This window comes from Eumetopias jubatus, unplaced genomic scaffold (genome assembly GCF_037043125.1).
Source record: "Eumetopias jubatus isolate StellerSeaLion01/CBP00866 unplaced genomic scaffold, mEumJub1_p1.0 scaffold_1, whole genome shotgun sequence".
NCBI lineage: Eukaryota > Metazoa > Chordata > Mammalia > Carnivora > Otariidae > Eumetopias > Eumetopias jubatus.
The window spans coordinates 199,658,262-199,675,039 of NW_028274807.1; the positions used below are offsets into that span (position 1 = coordinate 199,658,262).

General features: G+C 50.8%; 1 protein-coding gene across 2 annotated transcripts in view; it reads right to left on the reverse strand.

Moving 5' to 3' along the window:
• Positions 1-2,307: 2,307 nt before the first annotated feature.
• The window catches only part of DAG1 (dystroglycan 1), a 71,005-nt gene continuing 56,534 nt past the window's right edge, over positions 2,308-16,778 (reverse strand). For both annotated transcript variants that reach the window (XM_028124445.2, XM_028124446.1), the window contains exon 3: positions 2,308-7,136. In XM_028124445.2, coding sequence (XP_027980246.1) covers positions 4,734-7,136 — 2,403 coding nt within the window. In that variant the 3' untranslated portion in view covers positions 2,308-4,733. The remainder of the gene's footprint in view (positions 7,137-16,778) is intronic.

Genomic DNA, 16,778 nt, shown 5'->3' on the forward strand with positions numbered 1-16,778 from the left:
AACCTAAAGTGTTTAGAATCGAACCTGCCTTGCACTAGCCACAGGACCTGGATGCTTTTCCTCTCTGGGCCTCAATCACCTTGCCTCAAGATGGTGATCAAAAAGGTAAGCAAAGCAGGAAAAGAGTTAAGTCATTAGCCAATTGGTATTTAAAAAAATATTTATTTATCTGAGAGAGCAAGCGAGAGCACGAGCAGGGAGAGAGGCAGAGGGAGAAGGAGAATCAGACTCCCCTCTGAGCAGGGAGCCGGACACAGGACTTGATCCCAGGACCCTGATATCATGACCTGAGCCCAAAGCAGATGCTTAACCGACTGAGCCGCCCAGGCGCCCCAATTGATATTTTTTTAAAGATTTTATTTATCTATTTGAGAGAGAGAGAGAGAGATGTGGGACAGAGGGAGAGAGAGAATCTCAAGCAGACTCCGCACCAAGCGTGGAGCCTGACGTGGGGCTCCATCTTATGACCCAGAGATCATAACCTGAGCTAAAACCAAGAGTTGGAAGCTCAGCTGACTGAGGCACCCAGGCACCCCAGCCCACTGGTATTTTTAAGATACAGTAATCTTTAGAAAGGAGTGAAGCTCACCCTCAAAAGGGTGACACTGGAGTGGGGCCTTCCATGCTTTAGAGGGGCTAGGAAAGGGCCTCTCCCAGGAGCTTGTTCAGCCTGGGAACAAGCGGAGGCCAGGCTGCGGGCTGCAGTAGGATGAGTCATGTGGAGTCTTCCCACCAAACTAGTGGTATTCTAGAGGAACTCCTAGACATCCCAGTATTTCCTAGCCAACAGCTTTGGTCCAGGCCTAGCCCAAGGATCTTGACCCAATGAAGTGCTTCTACACCAGGAGAGAATGCAGATTCTTCCAGCCTCACTCAGATTCTGTCCCTTTTACAGGCAGATGTGTCTGGAGTGGCTCTATCCCAATTATCAGGGTGTCTTAGAACCCCTTGGGAGACCAGTCCTGTCCCCACCTTACAGACAAGGAAGCCAGGCCAGAGGGATCCCAGGAACTTGCCCTGGGCCAGAGGTACAAGGGAAGGCAGATTCCTGTGGGTCTGTCCCCTCAACCGTGTCCCTTCCTTCCTGCTCCTTTCCTCCATCACCCTCTCTCCAGCTCAGACCTGAGTACAGTCCCACTCCTACCAAGAAGTTAACATACTTTGCAGGAGTGCTGGGGAGAGGGGTCTGCCGGTCCAAACATCAGATATTCCCAAAGAAGAGCAGGGCAACGCAGGGGCCAGAGGCCCTTGTGGCTTCTCTTCTTCCTGGCCCTGCTGACCTCACTATTCTCTGCCGAAGCCAGGAATCCTTTTAATGAGTCCACTTGGTGGTTTCGGGTTAAACATTAAGCAGAACTTCCTGAGGCCAACAGAGCAAGCAAGGGCAGGGTGATTTCCTGGGCCCCTGCTGCTAGGCCTAGGGGCTGAAGCCCATGTCCCTGAACTGGGGACAGCCTTTCCTGGCGCTTACCCAGTGTGCTATTCCACAAGTACTTGTTGGAACTCACTCCACCTACAATAATAGGAGATAGGTCTCAGCTCTGGGTCTTGAAGATGATGAGCAGAGAAGCAGCCTGGGGGCTACAGGTGGAGATGGTGAGGACCCTGTGGGGGTGGGAGCAAGCCCAGAAGAGGTATCAGTTGTTCTGTGACCAATGGCTCCTGACCCTGCCACTGGACACAGCTGCTGTGCCCCTGCCTCCCACACCCTGGGCAGTGTCCCAGGACAACAGAGCCTCTTCCTGGGCACTGAGTCATGCTACCCAGCTGGCCTGTCCATCCCAGGCAGGGCACTTAGGGGCAGGCCCCTAGAACACATAGGCCCAGCCAGGGCAGAACAGTCTGGCCAGAAACCGTTCTCCCCTTCTCCCCACTAAAAGGCCAAGGCTAAACCTGCCTTCTTGAGACTCCCTGGGAGACTGGCCAGCCCCGAGACTGCAAGACAGTTGGGGCAGGAGCTGAGGTGGGAATGCAGGGGCTTACCCATGCTGGGGCAGACAGCTATGGCAGGCAGGACCTTTCCCACCGTCCTCCCAGATGAGGAAACTGAAGCTCACGATTTCTCTGCCAGCTCAGGCAGAGGAGTGGTAAGGAGAGCTGTGAGCACACACCCACCCCTCTCAGGGGCATAAAAATGATAAGGCATGGAGGCCATGAGGTCAGCTGCACGAAGGCCACCTCCAAGTCCTCTGAATGGGCCTGGCTGGGTCCCGTCTTCCCTCTGTCACATAAAAACCAGACCCGTACCCCACTCATATCCTACAACATTGCAGGGGCCAGGGAAATAGATGCTTGGAGGCAAAGGCATTGTAATAAAGACACTGCTTTTATTTAGTTTGATATGTTTCTATACAGAATGCAGAAAACACATCTTAAAATCATATAGAAGGAAATAAAAACATGTCAGTGGTTGGTGAGCACTCGAATGTAAGATTGGCTCTGTGTCACAGAGTCCCGACGGCCATCGCCAGCCCAGCGCTCAGGGGAGGAGGCTGCTTGCAAGGGCATTGTTGCTGTTGTTATTCTGTTCACTGCCCCAGCGCCTCCAGTTGCTATGGCAACACGCCATTCCAGGCCAGCCATGTCTCTGCGTGGCAGTGCCCGGTGGTGGGGTTGCTAGGGGCAACGGAGCTGTTTGGAAGGCCTTTCAAAGCCCTCACCTGGAACATTGGGAATTGTTTATTTTTTTGATGAGGTCATCAAAAATAATCTCACCAGGTCAGACCCCACTTGTGCTCAACTCTGGGGCGTTGGGGAAACTCTGGCTTGGATCAGGGCAGGGAGGCACGAGACCCGGTCACCAGAGGTCCACTGAGCCCTCAGCCACAGGCTCCCCGCCCCGCACAGGGGCACTGCTCACTTGAGTACCCCACCAAGGGCTGGGCAGCGGAGAGAGGCTGGGCCCTGTGGGGAAAGGCGCAGGGGGAAGACCCTCCTGAGAAGGGAAGGCCGGAGACCCCCTCCTCTCTGACCAGCCCTCCCCTCGAGGCAGCACATGCAAATCCTCTGCGAAACAGTCGATATGGCTTAGAAGTGGCTGCTCGGTGTGCAAAGGGAGCCTGGGTCCACCCACCAGCCCTCGATCACGGAAGGGATACATTATTGCAAAAGGCATTCCTCCCTAAAAGGTACCCAAAATAACTCTTAGACATCAAGAAAAGTCATGCTCAAAATGGTTTCTTCCAAAGGAGGAGAATCAAAGCAGAGTGGGCACCCCTGAGTCACGGGACAGAGATGCAGATGGACACACGGACATTCTGCTAAAAAAGGCAAAAGAGGCCCAGTGTAATTTGAGAATTTAAACCGTTATGAAAAGAAAGGGGTAAAAAAAAAAAAAAATGAGCAAAGCCGTCAGTTCCATGGAATCAACACTAAGAGCTCGTACAAACTGCTGTAAGCATCACCATTTTTAATCTTTTTTTTAATAAAACAATTTGAGGCTGTATAAAAACTTTAGTAAAAAATTAGCTTTGAGAGCCCACAGATTTTTACTATGAACTATTGCTGGCACTCCTCCCCCGCCACCAGACCTTTCCCAGCCCCAGGCCCGGGACTGCAGTGCCAGAGAAGAGGGGTGGGGTGGGTCAGGGTGGGGCTGTGGACTGTTGGGACAAAGCGGCCAAGGTCAAGTGAGGAAAGAGCATCACATGACATAAAAATATTGCATCTTCACCAAAATGTCCCCCACTGAGTGTTTCAAAAACCATAATATTCCTTTCAGGAGGGGGAAAAAAAAAAACACACAGAAGAAGGGTAAAAGAAAGTATGTTGACGTGGTCGAGTCCCTCGACCTCCCCAGCCACCCCCACGAGCAGCCGGCCCACCCTGGAGCACCTAGGTTGGGGGCCACGGCCACCACTGCCTCTTGGAGTCCCTTTTCCATGGAAATGAAGACCCCTTGGTGGTGGGCCACTAGCGTGCATGGGGTGGGGGTGTGGATGTCCACGGCCAAGAGGCCCCTCCAGCTTCTGGCCCCTGGCAAGAGCGGGAGAACAAGCCCAGCACCAGGGCCCTGGCCCCAGAGCAACAGCCGGGAGGCCCCCAGTCAGGCTCTGCCATATCAGAGCAACCAAGTTTACATAGTGTGAAAAAATAGGATTCCTTTGATAAAAAATACTGTCCCTTGGTCTTCTCTAAGTTTGAAACACCCTGGGAGCTTATTTTTAGCAAAGCAATTTCCCATACCCACCCAAAAATTATACATACAAGTTTAGGTAAACAGCAGATTAAATGTAAAAACTTAACCTTAACTTCTGAAAGTCCTTTGAATTTAATCTTTAGCTACTGTTTTCCATGTTACATCCTGCAGCTAGACACACGTGAATAGAAAAAACAGTACAGTTAGTGTTAAAGGCAAAACGCAGAGAGCCGGGAGGCCGCCCAGCACTGCCTGCGAGTTCGTTCACGGCTCCTTGCTCCCTCATCTACCTCTACTCCAAACAGTGCTTTCAGAGCCAGACATCAAAACCGCAGCAAAGAATTTTCTATGAACAAACAAAAAGCTGTTAGGCAAAAAATAAAAGTAAAAATGTCCCCAAAGTCTCTCCAGCTGCTTTGGGGTTTTGGAGGACCAGAGAGGGCGGGCTCAGCCAGGCCTCGCGCGTGTCAGTGTGTGCCAGGTCAGGTGTCGGCTCCCAGTGGGCGATGGTCTGCAGGCCACCGGTCTCCACAGACAACACCGTGTTGTCTCCAGGGCCCTGCCCTACCCCTGCCTCCACCCAGGCGCTTGTGGGTTAAGGGGGCACGTAGGGAGGGGGCGACCGGTATGGGGTCATGTTCTTGGGACGGGAGCCCTTGCCCTCCATGGGGGCCGTGAAGGGCGGGGGGGGCTGGTAGGGAGGCGCATTGGGATCCTCATCCCGCAGGGGTGTGTACTCTCCCACGGTGTCCTGGTTCAGAGGAGTGGTCTCGGGCACGCTCTGGTTGGGGTACTCAGGAGGGGGGAGAGGGGCTTTCTCCTCCTGCAGGATAAGTGGCATGCTGGAGGAGGGTGGAGGCTTGGAGTCATCCAGCTCGTCTGCAAAGATGATAGGCACCCCCTTCTTGATGAAGGTGGCCTGGTCCTCAAGGGTGAGCTTGCCTTTCCGCTTCTTTCGATAGCAGATCATGGCAATGATGCCGGCAATGAGCAGAATGGCTGCGACCACGACAGCCGGGATGACCGTGTGCAGGTAAACGTCATCCTCACTGCTCTTCTCGGGGTCCCTGTCTGGCACCTCCGTGGGCGGCGCCTCCGAGGGCACCCTACTGGGCGGTGCCGCGGGGATAAACTGCAGATGCCGGCAGCTGCCCGAGCCTGTCACAGCAATGCTCGTGGCCCTGAAGTCAGGCTCCAAGGCATTGGAGAAGGCGGCCCGAGGCTTCCCGTCATCCTCCGCGATCCTCCGGCTCAGCGCAGTGATCTGCTCCTTGGGGCAGGGCTCCAGGGGCAGCGTGTTGTTAGTCCACTCCACCACGATGGAGCCCCGGGTGATATTCTGCAGGGTGATGGTGCTGCAGTTGCGGTCCCCAAAGGCAAAGGCTAGCTTCTTCACCAGGGCGATCTTCTTGTGGATGTCATTCACCACTGGGGCTGGGTCGCCCACAAACTTGGCCTTGAACCGCGCAGGAGCCCTGTCCCCTTGCGGGCGCTTGTGGACGTGGATCTCGAAGGCATCGACAGCAGACAGGCCCCCCTTGTCCGTGGCGTGCATGAAGTACTCGTGCTTGCCCACGTGGCTGCTGTCGGGCAGGCCATACATGAGCTGGCTATTGCTGTTGAACTGCACCCAAGACTTCTCGCCTACCAGCTGCTGCTCCCGAAGCTTCAGGGTCAGCTTCAGCTTATCGGTGGTGGTGTCCTCATTGTCATAGAAGGTGTCTGATGGGATCTTCACCTCGAAGTAGGTGCCCACCCATGCATCCACCCTGTCGATGTGGTTCTTCAGCTCTGGCCGCTGGTTGGGTTCTCCTCCACGGGGAACCCCACTTGCGGTGGTACGGATGCGAGTAGGCGGGGAGGCGGTTTCCAGTCTGGTGATGGGAGCTTTGGTGGTGACCCGTGGCACTGGTCGGGGTGTCCGTGGCTTTTTGGTCGGCCTTCGAGTTGTGGTGGTGGAGGAGTCAGTAGAAGGCGTGGCTGGTTTGGGTGTGGATACTCGTGGCTTCTTGGTGGTAGTCGTGGGAGGGGTGGCGATGGCCGTGGGCTCCACGTAGCCAGGAATGGTCATCGTTGGGCGGATCTGGCCAGGAACCGTGGTGCCAGCTTCTGACACCCGAGTGGGCTGGATGGGGCCTAGGGTCGGGGTCTGAATAATGGCACCTCGAGTCCGAATGGTGACTGTGGGCTTTCCAGGAACAGGATCTCTGACTGGAGGGGCCATCGTCTCTGTTGGGGGAGCAACGGCTGGAGATGTGGGGGTAGGCACAATCCTGGATGGGGGCTCCTGGATGGCCGTGGTTGGAGGCCCGATGGCAGTGACAGGTGTGGGGGTGGCATGGATCTGCCTCCGGATGCGTTTGGGGAGAGGGGGCTTCTTGTTGGCGATATGCCAACCCACCACAGGGTAGCCAAGCTGGGCAGACATCGCGCCCTCCCTGGCAGGGGCCTCCACACCACGAATATCAGGCACACTGTTCTGGTTCAGGGAGCAGCCCAGCTTCCAAGACAGCAGGGCCCCGTTCTCCACCACCTTTTTCGCATTGCCCGGGCCAGCCATGAAGGCTGACATGTCAAACAGTCTGTTGTTCACCACGGGCACCAGCTTCATGTTGGGAAGCTCCACTTCTGAGAAGCTCTGCATCCTGTGCAGGAGGTCAATCCTTTGCTTTGGGGTCATCTTGGTGAGGTCAGCATCCAGAATGACTGTCAAGACGGTCACAGGCTCGTCGGCAGCACAGGCCAATGACACCACCTCAGCAGGGTCTGGGGATGCCGCCCGCACAGACTGCGGCTCACTGTGGTCTTCGGGGTAGACCTCGATAGAGAACACACTGGATGTCTGGGGGACGTGGCTCCCGTTGGCCCCCAGCCGCGTGGCGCTCACTGAAATGTAATGCACACCCTTATCGGTGTCGAGAGGGAGGCCCTCCAGGGTGTGGCTGCGCGGGTCCCAGTGCAGCCAGGACGGCAAGGCCTCTTTCCCCGCTGCTGACACCTAAAAGAGACACCAGCATGAGTTAAGGGGTACTGTCGATGCATAAGCTGACAATGATCACAATAGTTCCTCCCTGGCCCAGCCTGAATTGTGCGACAGGCTAAAGGTATAACTCAGAATTTCTGTTGGGGAAACCAACTCCTCTCCTAGAGCTCTCCTTCACCTGTCAAGAAAGACTGGGGCTGCCAGATAGGCTAGCTTGGAAGGCAAATGATTGCCCAAGGCCACACCATGGGGAGACAGCAGTGATGGCACTCACACACACATCTCATCCCAGAGAACTGATGCCATGGAGCTCAAGAACATTGCAGGTTTCACAACAGCTATATGCCCTCCACCTACTCACCCACTTGGCATGTGGAGTCAGGTCCAAGTGTCTCATCCCTCAGCACTCCTTTCCAACCCTGTCTCAGACTTCTCCCTGCCCTCTGTAGACACCACAATTTTGCTCGAGTCATATGCCCTTCCTGCCCAGAAGTGGAAATGCACATGGCCCTGGGTGCAAGGGACAATTCAATGTCCCCAGATGCCTCACTTACAACTACCACGTCAGTTGGACATACATTCAAGTACAGTGGGACACATCTGGATGGCAAATTCAGCTAGCCATATCTAACGTCTTAATTAACCCTGCTTTTCAAACCTCAGGAAAAATGGCAACACCCGGGGTGGGGAACTCTAGAACAGTGTTGATCAAAGAGTCCAAGGAGCTCTGGTCTCTCTAAAGGAGAGTTCTTTAGTCAACTAAGTTTGGGAAATATACAGAGCCTACCTCTGTCCTTGGAGAGCCCAGGCCCCAGAAGCAGGCCTTGAGGAGCTCACCCCCTTACTGCACTCAACAGCACCTCCCAGGTGCTCCTATTTTAGGGTAGAAGTCCTTTTCCACAGGGACACTGGTGATAATCAAGGTACCCAAAGGAATGCTGCCAGAGAAACTTCTACCATCAGCTGACAAGAGGGAAGCAAGGCTTGCGTCTTGCTCGGGCTGATCTATGACTACTCTCACCTCTGGGAAACACCTATTTCTGCCCCTAACCCAAGAAAGTTGGCACCCACTCTCTGGTCTAACGAAAGTCACTCTCAGCTCCACGGTCCTGTTCCATCAAGCCCAGAGATAACAATGGCCAAGAGACGGCATGTCTTACTGCCAGCCTCAGCCCAGGGATGGCCCTGCATGGCCACTGCTTTTCAGCAGAGGGACACTAAAATGCTTCCCTGCCCGCAGCAGGAAGGCCAGAGCCATGCCTGCTGGGCTCCCTAGAGGCTCTGGTTCCTCAGGATTCCTCTTGCCAAAAGCCAGGTGCCTGACTGGGAAGGAGACCCATACCTGATCTTCCCAGTCAGGACCCATGGCCAGGTGCATGTCATTCCATCAATCTTACCAGAGACTAGATACTTACTCCCCTATAAACAGATTTCCTACCTCCAAAAACCCACGAGAAGACGTGACATTATTATAAGTTACTATTATTGGGGCTGTCCTTTAGTGACTGCTTCTGAGCCACTGAGATCACAGAGGGTCTATGAATAGCTTCTTTTGTGACACCACAGCAACTCGAGGTGCACCACCATCTACCTAAGGCACCACTAAGAACCCCCTTCCTGTCAGTCACCATCCACTGCAAACACACCCAACATTCAGAAATGGCAAAGTATCTGTAAACATGGGTGTCTTTAAATCCATGAAAAACACTAAATATATTTTTCCTTTAAAATCTTTTTTAGCGGGGTGCCTGGGTGGCTGAGTTGATTAAGTGACTGCCTTCGGCTCAGGTCATGATCCCGGAGTCCCAGGATCGAGTCCCGCATCGGGCTCCTTGCTCAGTGGGGAGTCTGCTTCTCCCTCTGACCCTATCCCCTCTTGTGCTTTCTCTCTCACTCTCTCTCTCAAATAAATAAAAATAAAATCTTTAAAAAAATAAAATAAAATCTTTTTTAGCTACAAAAACAATACTTACTTCCAATGTTTTGGTTCAGTTATATTAAATATGAAAACTGCCACATCCACATATAAGCATGTAAAGCAAAGGCTAAATGCTCTCATTTTGCAGAAAATAGGAAGCAAAGCTGTAAGGCCCAAATGGAGTAGTCATGGAACCATGAAACGTTTTACAACAGTGGGGTATGGCTTGGGGTCCTGAGAGGCGGACAGTAGGTGAGCCAGGGTGTAGCCAGGTTTCCAGCAACCCAAGCATGTTTCCTCACCGTACTCCATCCCAATGGCCACCACTGGGATGACAGCACACCCAGCAGAGAGAGGGCCAAGAATGAAGAGCTCAAGGTGAAGTCATCTAAGGAGAAGCCATGTGTAGAGAAGAGCAAACAGGGCTGGGAGAGAGACCAGGACAGGCTCTGGAAGTGGGTACCAACTGGCTGGCCAGGCCCATGGGTCATCCCTGAGTACCCAGGCGGCTATGCCTGTGCCCAGCCCTATGCATGCCATCTGCACAGATGAGTAAGTAGTCCCAGTGCTTTTCCAAGTCTCACCAGCTACCCAAGGGCACTTTATAACAGAGAAAACTGAGAAGGGCTCCACCTCCTCAAGCCTCCCAGCCTGGCTCAATTCCTATTCTGCTGAGCCCAACAGCTACAGGTCTGCTGCCAGACATTTCCTAAGGAATAAGCCCAAGCCACTCTTTGGCCAAGGCTCCCACACGGCCACCCTCGGAAGACATACACTTATCTGAACTATGCTAAGTAACATTATTACATGCTAATAACATCTAATAGCCTCTCCAACCTGCACTTCTGCCTTCCCTTCTGCAGATCCTGGCTCCTCACGATCCTGGAGTGTTGGCCATGCCCTGCCATGGGAGGGGTATCCGACCCAGATCTATAAACCTGAAGCAGACAGTCCCCAAGGTCCTGGGTACTCCTCAGACAGGAAGGAAAGGTACCAACCTGAAAGTTCTAACATCCATGCTTCTCTGAGCATCCTGGTATTGGGAATGTGAGGCCCAGGGAGCACTTTAAGTGGCAGTGATTCGCTTCAATGAAGGGCCACAAGGAGCAAAACAAATACGAGCTCTACAAGGAATCCAACCAAGTCACAAGCAAGCTGGCATCTCCGCATTTTCAAGGCCATTTGGGGAAAGCCCCTGCACTGGGAAGCCTGAACATGCCTAAAGGGCTGGCAGTGTGCACAGTCCCTGAAGGATTCCACTAACAGTCCCTCCCTCTTGAGGGCACTCAGTTGAGGGAATGCTCTGAAATCCAACACGTGCTCTACCCTGTCAAAGCAGGAGCCCCTCAGCCCAGGGAAACTCCACACATCTTCCCAAGCTTTCAAAACTTCCAACTTCTAGAACACTTTTCCTCTCAGGGCCGAAGGGCAAAGCAGGATATGAAAGTTCCTCCTGAGAGACCTGCCCCCCTGACAAGCCAGGACTCATAGTTCCCTATAACAAGAGCAGACGCGACAGGAAGCCCCATCTCCAGAAGTCCTTGGCTGAATCCCGGTTCCAGGCAGGCTAAAGCTTGACCCAACCTCAGCCCCGGTTTTCTCATCTGTAAAAAGGGGAAAACAATGGCATCCTTATACAATCACAGGGCCAGGCACATGCTGGATTCTCCGTGGGTGCCGGTTCCCTGCCCACTCCTGGGCTGAGAGGATCCAGTCTGCACTATGAGGCTGCTGCAGCAATAGGCTGAGGGTCCACTCCCCTGTCCTCCTTCTGGTCTTGGACCCAGCACACACTGTGACCTTTTCTCCCTGGTCATCCCCCAAAGCAGAAGCTCCAAGCATCAAAGGGAAATGGGGAGGCCACAGGAAGGGGAAGCCAGGACTCCACAGGGGAATAAGGCCCTGGGGCCCTCAGGGACTTGCTTGCCTGTTGAGAACTATCTGCCAGGAGTGGATGAAAACCCTGAGGGGCCTGGGGGAGGAGAGAACTTGCTGCAGGGGCAACCCAAAGACCAGCATTCACTTCTTCAGTCTCACACAGATGTGCTCTATCCTGGCATGTTTGCACATGAGATTCAGACTGTCCTTGGAGTCTCTGGGTTTATTTACATAAAGATTTCTGCCCTAGCTGTACCACCCACAACTAACCCTTAATGGCAGGAATGACAGATAAGAGGTGGGAAACAGACCACCAGCACATGTGTTTGGGTGACAGGCTGGTCCAGGTCATGGGACTCTCCCAGGGTTTCAGATCACTCAGCCCTCCATCACCAGATACCAACACTGCCTTGGAATTGTGGGAGGCAAGGCCTGCTAACCTTATAAAGCAGCCACCTTGGAAAGAAGCCTTCAGGCTGCCAGTGGGAACACCTGTAGGGGGCAGAAACTGCAGGAAGAAGGCTGATTTAAGAAAATCATAGGCTCTAGCTCACAGGCTCACACAGAAAGAGCCAGAAATCTTTCCAATTTCAGCAACCCTCAGAGAAGACATGCTTCTGAGATAGAAGGCAAGCCCACCACTCAGGAAAACAAGATCTCCAACTGCCCCACACCCAGTTTTAGAAATCTTGATCCACAAAGTACATCCAAAAACTAAGAATCAAAACCACAAATCTTGGGCAGACCCTTATGAAGCTCCAAAGACTACCCGCCCAGCAATGCCCACAATGAGTCACCATGACCAATGACTGCAGAACTGCCAAGTGTGAAGGTTTTGGTCACTCTTTAGTCTATATTAGCAGATAACTAGTAACCGACTCCTTGTTCAGTTCTGGGGCATTCTCTCCAACTGCCTCACTGCTGCCCTCTCTCACACACAGTAGAACGTCAAACACCGGTTTGATAAAGATACAGCATCTGTTCCAAACACCATACAACACAAGCAATATGTCTCATCCCAACTCAGTATCCTTCTAAGCCTTGAGAGAGAGCAAATGGGCAGAGGAACTTCCAGTACCTAACCCTTCATCAAAACGCAAGTTTCCAATACCAAAACCAGATAAAGCCACCACAAAAAAAGAGAACTACAGGCCAATATCTCTGATGAACACAGATGCAAAAATTCTGAACAAAATACTAGCCAACTGAATCCAATAATACATTAAAAAAATCGTTTACCATGATCAAATGGGATTTGTTCCTGGGATGCAAAGGTGGTTCAATATTAGCAAATAATCAATGTGATATGTCACGTCAATAAAAGAAAGGATAAAAATCATATGATCATTTCAACAGATGCAGAAAAAGCACTCGACAAAGTACAACATACATTCATGATAAAAACCCTCAACAAAGTAGGTCTAGAGGGAACATACCTCAACACAATAAAGGCCTTATATGAAAAACCCACAGCTAACATCATAGTCAATGGGAAAAAACGAGTTTTGCCCCCTAAGGTCAGGAACAAGACAAAGATGACACTCTCATCACTTTCACTCAACATAGTACTAGAAGTCCTAGCCATAGCAATTAGACAACAACAACAAAAATGAGCATCCAAATTAGGAAGAAGTAAAATTTTCACTATTGCAGATGACATGATACTATATATAGAAAAGACTCCACCAAAAAACTACTAGAACTGATAAATGAATTCAGTAAAGTCGCAGGATACAAAATCAATGTACAGATATCTGTTGCATTCCTATACACTAATAATAATGAAGCAGCAGTTCTGAAACAAATAATGCAACATATGTTAAGAAAAAAGAAAAAGAAGAAGAAGCAGGAGGGGAAGCATGAAGGGGAGTAAGTCAGAGGGGGAGACGAACCATGAGAAATGATGGACTCTGAAAAACAAACTGAGGGTTCTAGAGGGGAGGAGGGTAGGGGGATGGGTTAGCCTGGTGATGGGTATTAAAGAGGGCACGTTCTGCGTGGAGCACTGGGTGTTATGCACAAACAATGAATCATGGAACACTACATCAAGAACTAATGATGTAATGTATGGTGATTAACATAAAAAAAAATTTTAAAAAAATGAAGCAGCAGAAAGAGAAATTAAGAAAAACAATCCCACTTAGAATTGTACCAAAAATAATAAAATATCTAGGAATAAACTTCACCAAAGAAGTGAAAGACCTGTACTCTGAAAATTAGAAAACACACTGATGAGGGTGCCTGGATGGCTCAGTTGGTTAAGCATCTGCCTTTGGCTCAGGTCGTAATCCCGGGGTCCAGCATTGGGCTCCCTGCTCCGTGGGGAGTCTGCTTCTCCCTCTACCCTTGTGATCTCTCTCGTGCTCGTGATCTCTCTCTCGAATAAATAAATAAAATCTTAAAAAAAAAAAGAAACACTGATGAAAGAAATTGAAGACAACACAAAGAAATGGAAGGACAGTCCATGCTCACGGATTGGAAGAATAAATATGGTTAAAATCTCTATACTACCAACAAAAGCAATCTACAGATTTAATGCAATCCCTATCAAAATACCAACAGCATTTTCCACAGAATTAGAACAAACAATCCTCAAATGTGTATGGAACCACACAAGACCCTGAATTGCCAAAGCAACCTTGAAAAAGAGAAACAAAACTGGAGGTATCACAATTCTAGTCTTCAAGTTATATTACAAAGCTGTAGTAATCAAAACAGTATGGTGCGGGCACAAACATACAGATCAATGGAACAGAACAGAAAACCCAGAAGTTAACCCACAGTTATATGGTCAATTAATCTTCGACACAGAAAGAAAGAATATCCAATGGAAAAAAGACAGCCTCTTCAACAAATGGTGTTAGGAAAACTGGTCGGCTATATGCAAAAGAATGAAATTATACCACTTTCTTATACCATACACAAAAATAAACTCAAAATGGATTAAAGGCCTAAATATGAGACCTGAAACCATAAAAATGCTAGAAGAGAGCACAGGCAGTAATTTATGACATTGGCCATAGTTACATTTTTCTAGGTAGGTCTCCTGAGACAAGGGAAACAAAAGCAAAAATAAACTATTGGGACTATAATCAAAATAAAAAGTTTCTACACAATGAAGGCAACAATCAATAAACTAAAAAGCAACCTACTGAATGGGAGAAGATATTTGCAAATGACATATCCATTCAAGGGTTAGTATCCAAAATATATAAAGAACTTATACAACTCAACACCCAAAAAACAAAGAATCCAATTAAAAAAAATGGGAGGACAGATTCCACACTGAGTACGGAGTCTATCACAGGACTCAATCCCATGACACTGAGATCATGACGTGAGCCAAAATCAAGAGTCAACCACTGACCAGCTAGGTCACCCAGATGCCCCTCAGTGGTCCATTTCAAAGTGGCACAGACTGCTGCCCTAGGATACCCCACTGCTTAGGCCTCTAGCAGCCTTCCCTGGCAAAGTCCTTGTCATCCCTCAGACCCGGTTACTGGCCCTTGACCCTTCAGCTCCCCACTCCTCAGCCAAGCTGCAAAGCTGGGCCAACCTGGAGCCATCTATGGCTGGGTACCATACACAACACCCTAGAGGCACTGACACATGAAGTGATCAAGGCATCCTCTGCGCAGGCCTACTATGTGGTCTCCTCTGCCTAGGAAGATAGGAAATTGTCCCTCTGATGGAGTCTGAGCCTCCAGTCAAGTTTCAGAGGCCCCCATGATACATCAGGGTGATCCTGTATCTGGGCCCTGGACTATGACAATGAGACAAATCTACTCTTTGGCCAAGCTCAGCTTCTGTAAGTGATGCACACAGTTACATGACTGGGCTGCAGGGAGATGGTACAAGTCAACAGGAAGAACCTCTGGCTTGAGACCAAAGAGCCAAAACTTTGTCCCCATGTAAGATGAGGAACGATGGTGGAAGTTGGTATGAGGGGGCTTTGCTTTGCCGAGTAAAGCAGAGCCACACCCACGAGAGACAATCTTTGGTGGACCTGCAAGCCTCAAACCAACACAAGCCTCAAACCTTGCCATTAAGGCCAAGGCCACAGGATCACATGCTGAACGCAACTTGTCCAGTCCAGCCAGTGCCCTTCAGGTCTGAGTTATGAAGCATTTTTTTTTAAAGATTTTATTTATTCATTTGTCAGAGAGAGAGCACAAGCAGGAGAGCAGCAGGCAGAGGGAGAAGCAGGCTCCCTGCCAAGCAGGGAGCCCAATGTGGGACTCGATCCCGGGACTCCAGGATCATGACCTGAGCCAAAGGCAGCCACTTAACCGACTGAGCCACCCAGGCATCCCTGAGTTATGAAGCATTTTACCTGATGTTAACTGTTCTCATCTAAAAACAAAAATTAATCTTTTTTCCCCCAAAAGGGACAGCTTAGCATAGTTACAGCCATTAATAAAATTCTCAGAATCAGTCAGTCCCTCAAACCCGTCATCTATTTTTACTTTGTGATGTTCTTTCAGCCCTTGTCAGTAAATTTTCTTTTCTTTCTTTCTTTTTTTTAAACACAGAAGTAAAGTCTACACTTCAGTAAGTATTTGAGTTGATGTGTCTGGGCAAATGTCATTCTTACAACCCACCCCCAAGATGCCTTCCCTCGCCAACCCGCATTTCCCGGTGTGCTATGTTCACAAGGGCTCCATTCAGAGCCAGGGAACACCCACTTGAGGCAGGAAGAAACTGCAGTTCATCTCATGCAGGCGGGGACGCCACAGAGCTCTCAAAGCATCCAAAGAAACAGTCCTTTCATGAGTTCCCCTTCCTGGCCAAAAAGAGTACCCATTGTTCTCGGGGGAACAATTGGGGGCCCACGCCAGCAGCTGAGAGCACAGTCCCAGGAAGGGCTGCTCCCAGTCTGCCGACATCTTGGGCTGAGGGAAAGTCCACATTGTCTCCAGGCTAGGAGGATAAGGGGAAGCGGGAATGAAAAGCCAACCCTGCGGCGCTACCCAAATGAGACATCTGAAGGGGAAGCCAATCACTTCATGAGATGCAATGATGTCTCTCCTGACCACCCTAGAAAGGAGGGGTAAGAACGTCTCCAGGCACGTAATCACTTTCCTCAGCCAGTCCCTCGCTCACTCAAGTCAGAGAAGAGGCACCTGCAGGGAGCTGGAGCCACTCCTGAGGGAGGCAAGAGTCAACGGTGGCCAACTTGGGACAGCCAATGATCTAGCCAACGAAGGCCAAGCTGGCTTCTGTGGGACCCATCCCCACAAACCCTGACAAGGAGGAAGGGTGCTCTAGGGTCTAAAGGCATCTGTGAGAGCAAAGGACAGCTGACCTGGGGTGAGCTTTGCATACAGGTATCCAGTCTGGTCCAAGGGAGAACATGCAAGCACCACCTGCTTTAGAGTATCCTAAGGCCACAGGAGAGAACAGAGTCCTGAGGCACAAGTCTCTCCAGAAGGTCATGCTGGCCCCTGGACCTGGAGGTATCCCACAGCCCCTGCTGGCACCATCAGGTCAATGGAATCCATCTGGGAATTAAGCTGGGGTCGATAACAGCAAATCGATTCTCGAGGCAGAGCCAGAGAACAGTAGGAGAAGCAAGAGGTGCTGGGCAAGCTGAAACTGAACAAGGGCTGCCTGGACACAAAAGGGTGTCAGACATGAGGCAGAGCAGAGAGTCTAGGACCTCAGGGCTACCTCCTCCAGGCAGGTGAGTCCCCTCTTCTTTTATTTCCTTGCGGCCTGGTGTGTAAAGTACAGGGAAGCCCTTGCTTTGGGAAGCTGATGCTACCTGATGGGCACATTTGGCTGATGCAAAGCAATACACCCTCTGCCACTGTGACCCCCCGAGTTGCCACAACCTCCTGAAATAGCATAACCAGGGTTCG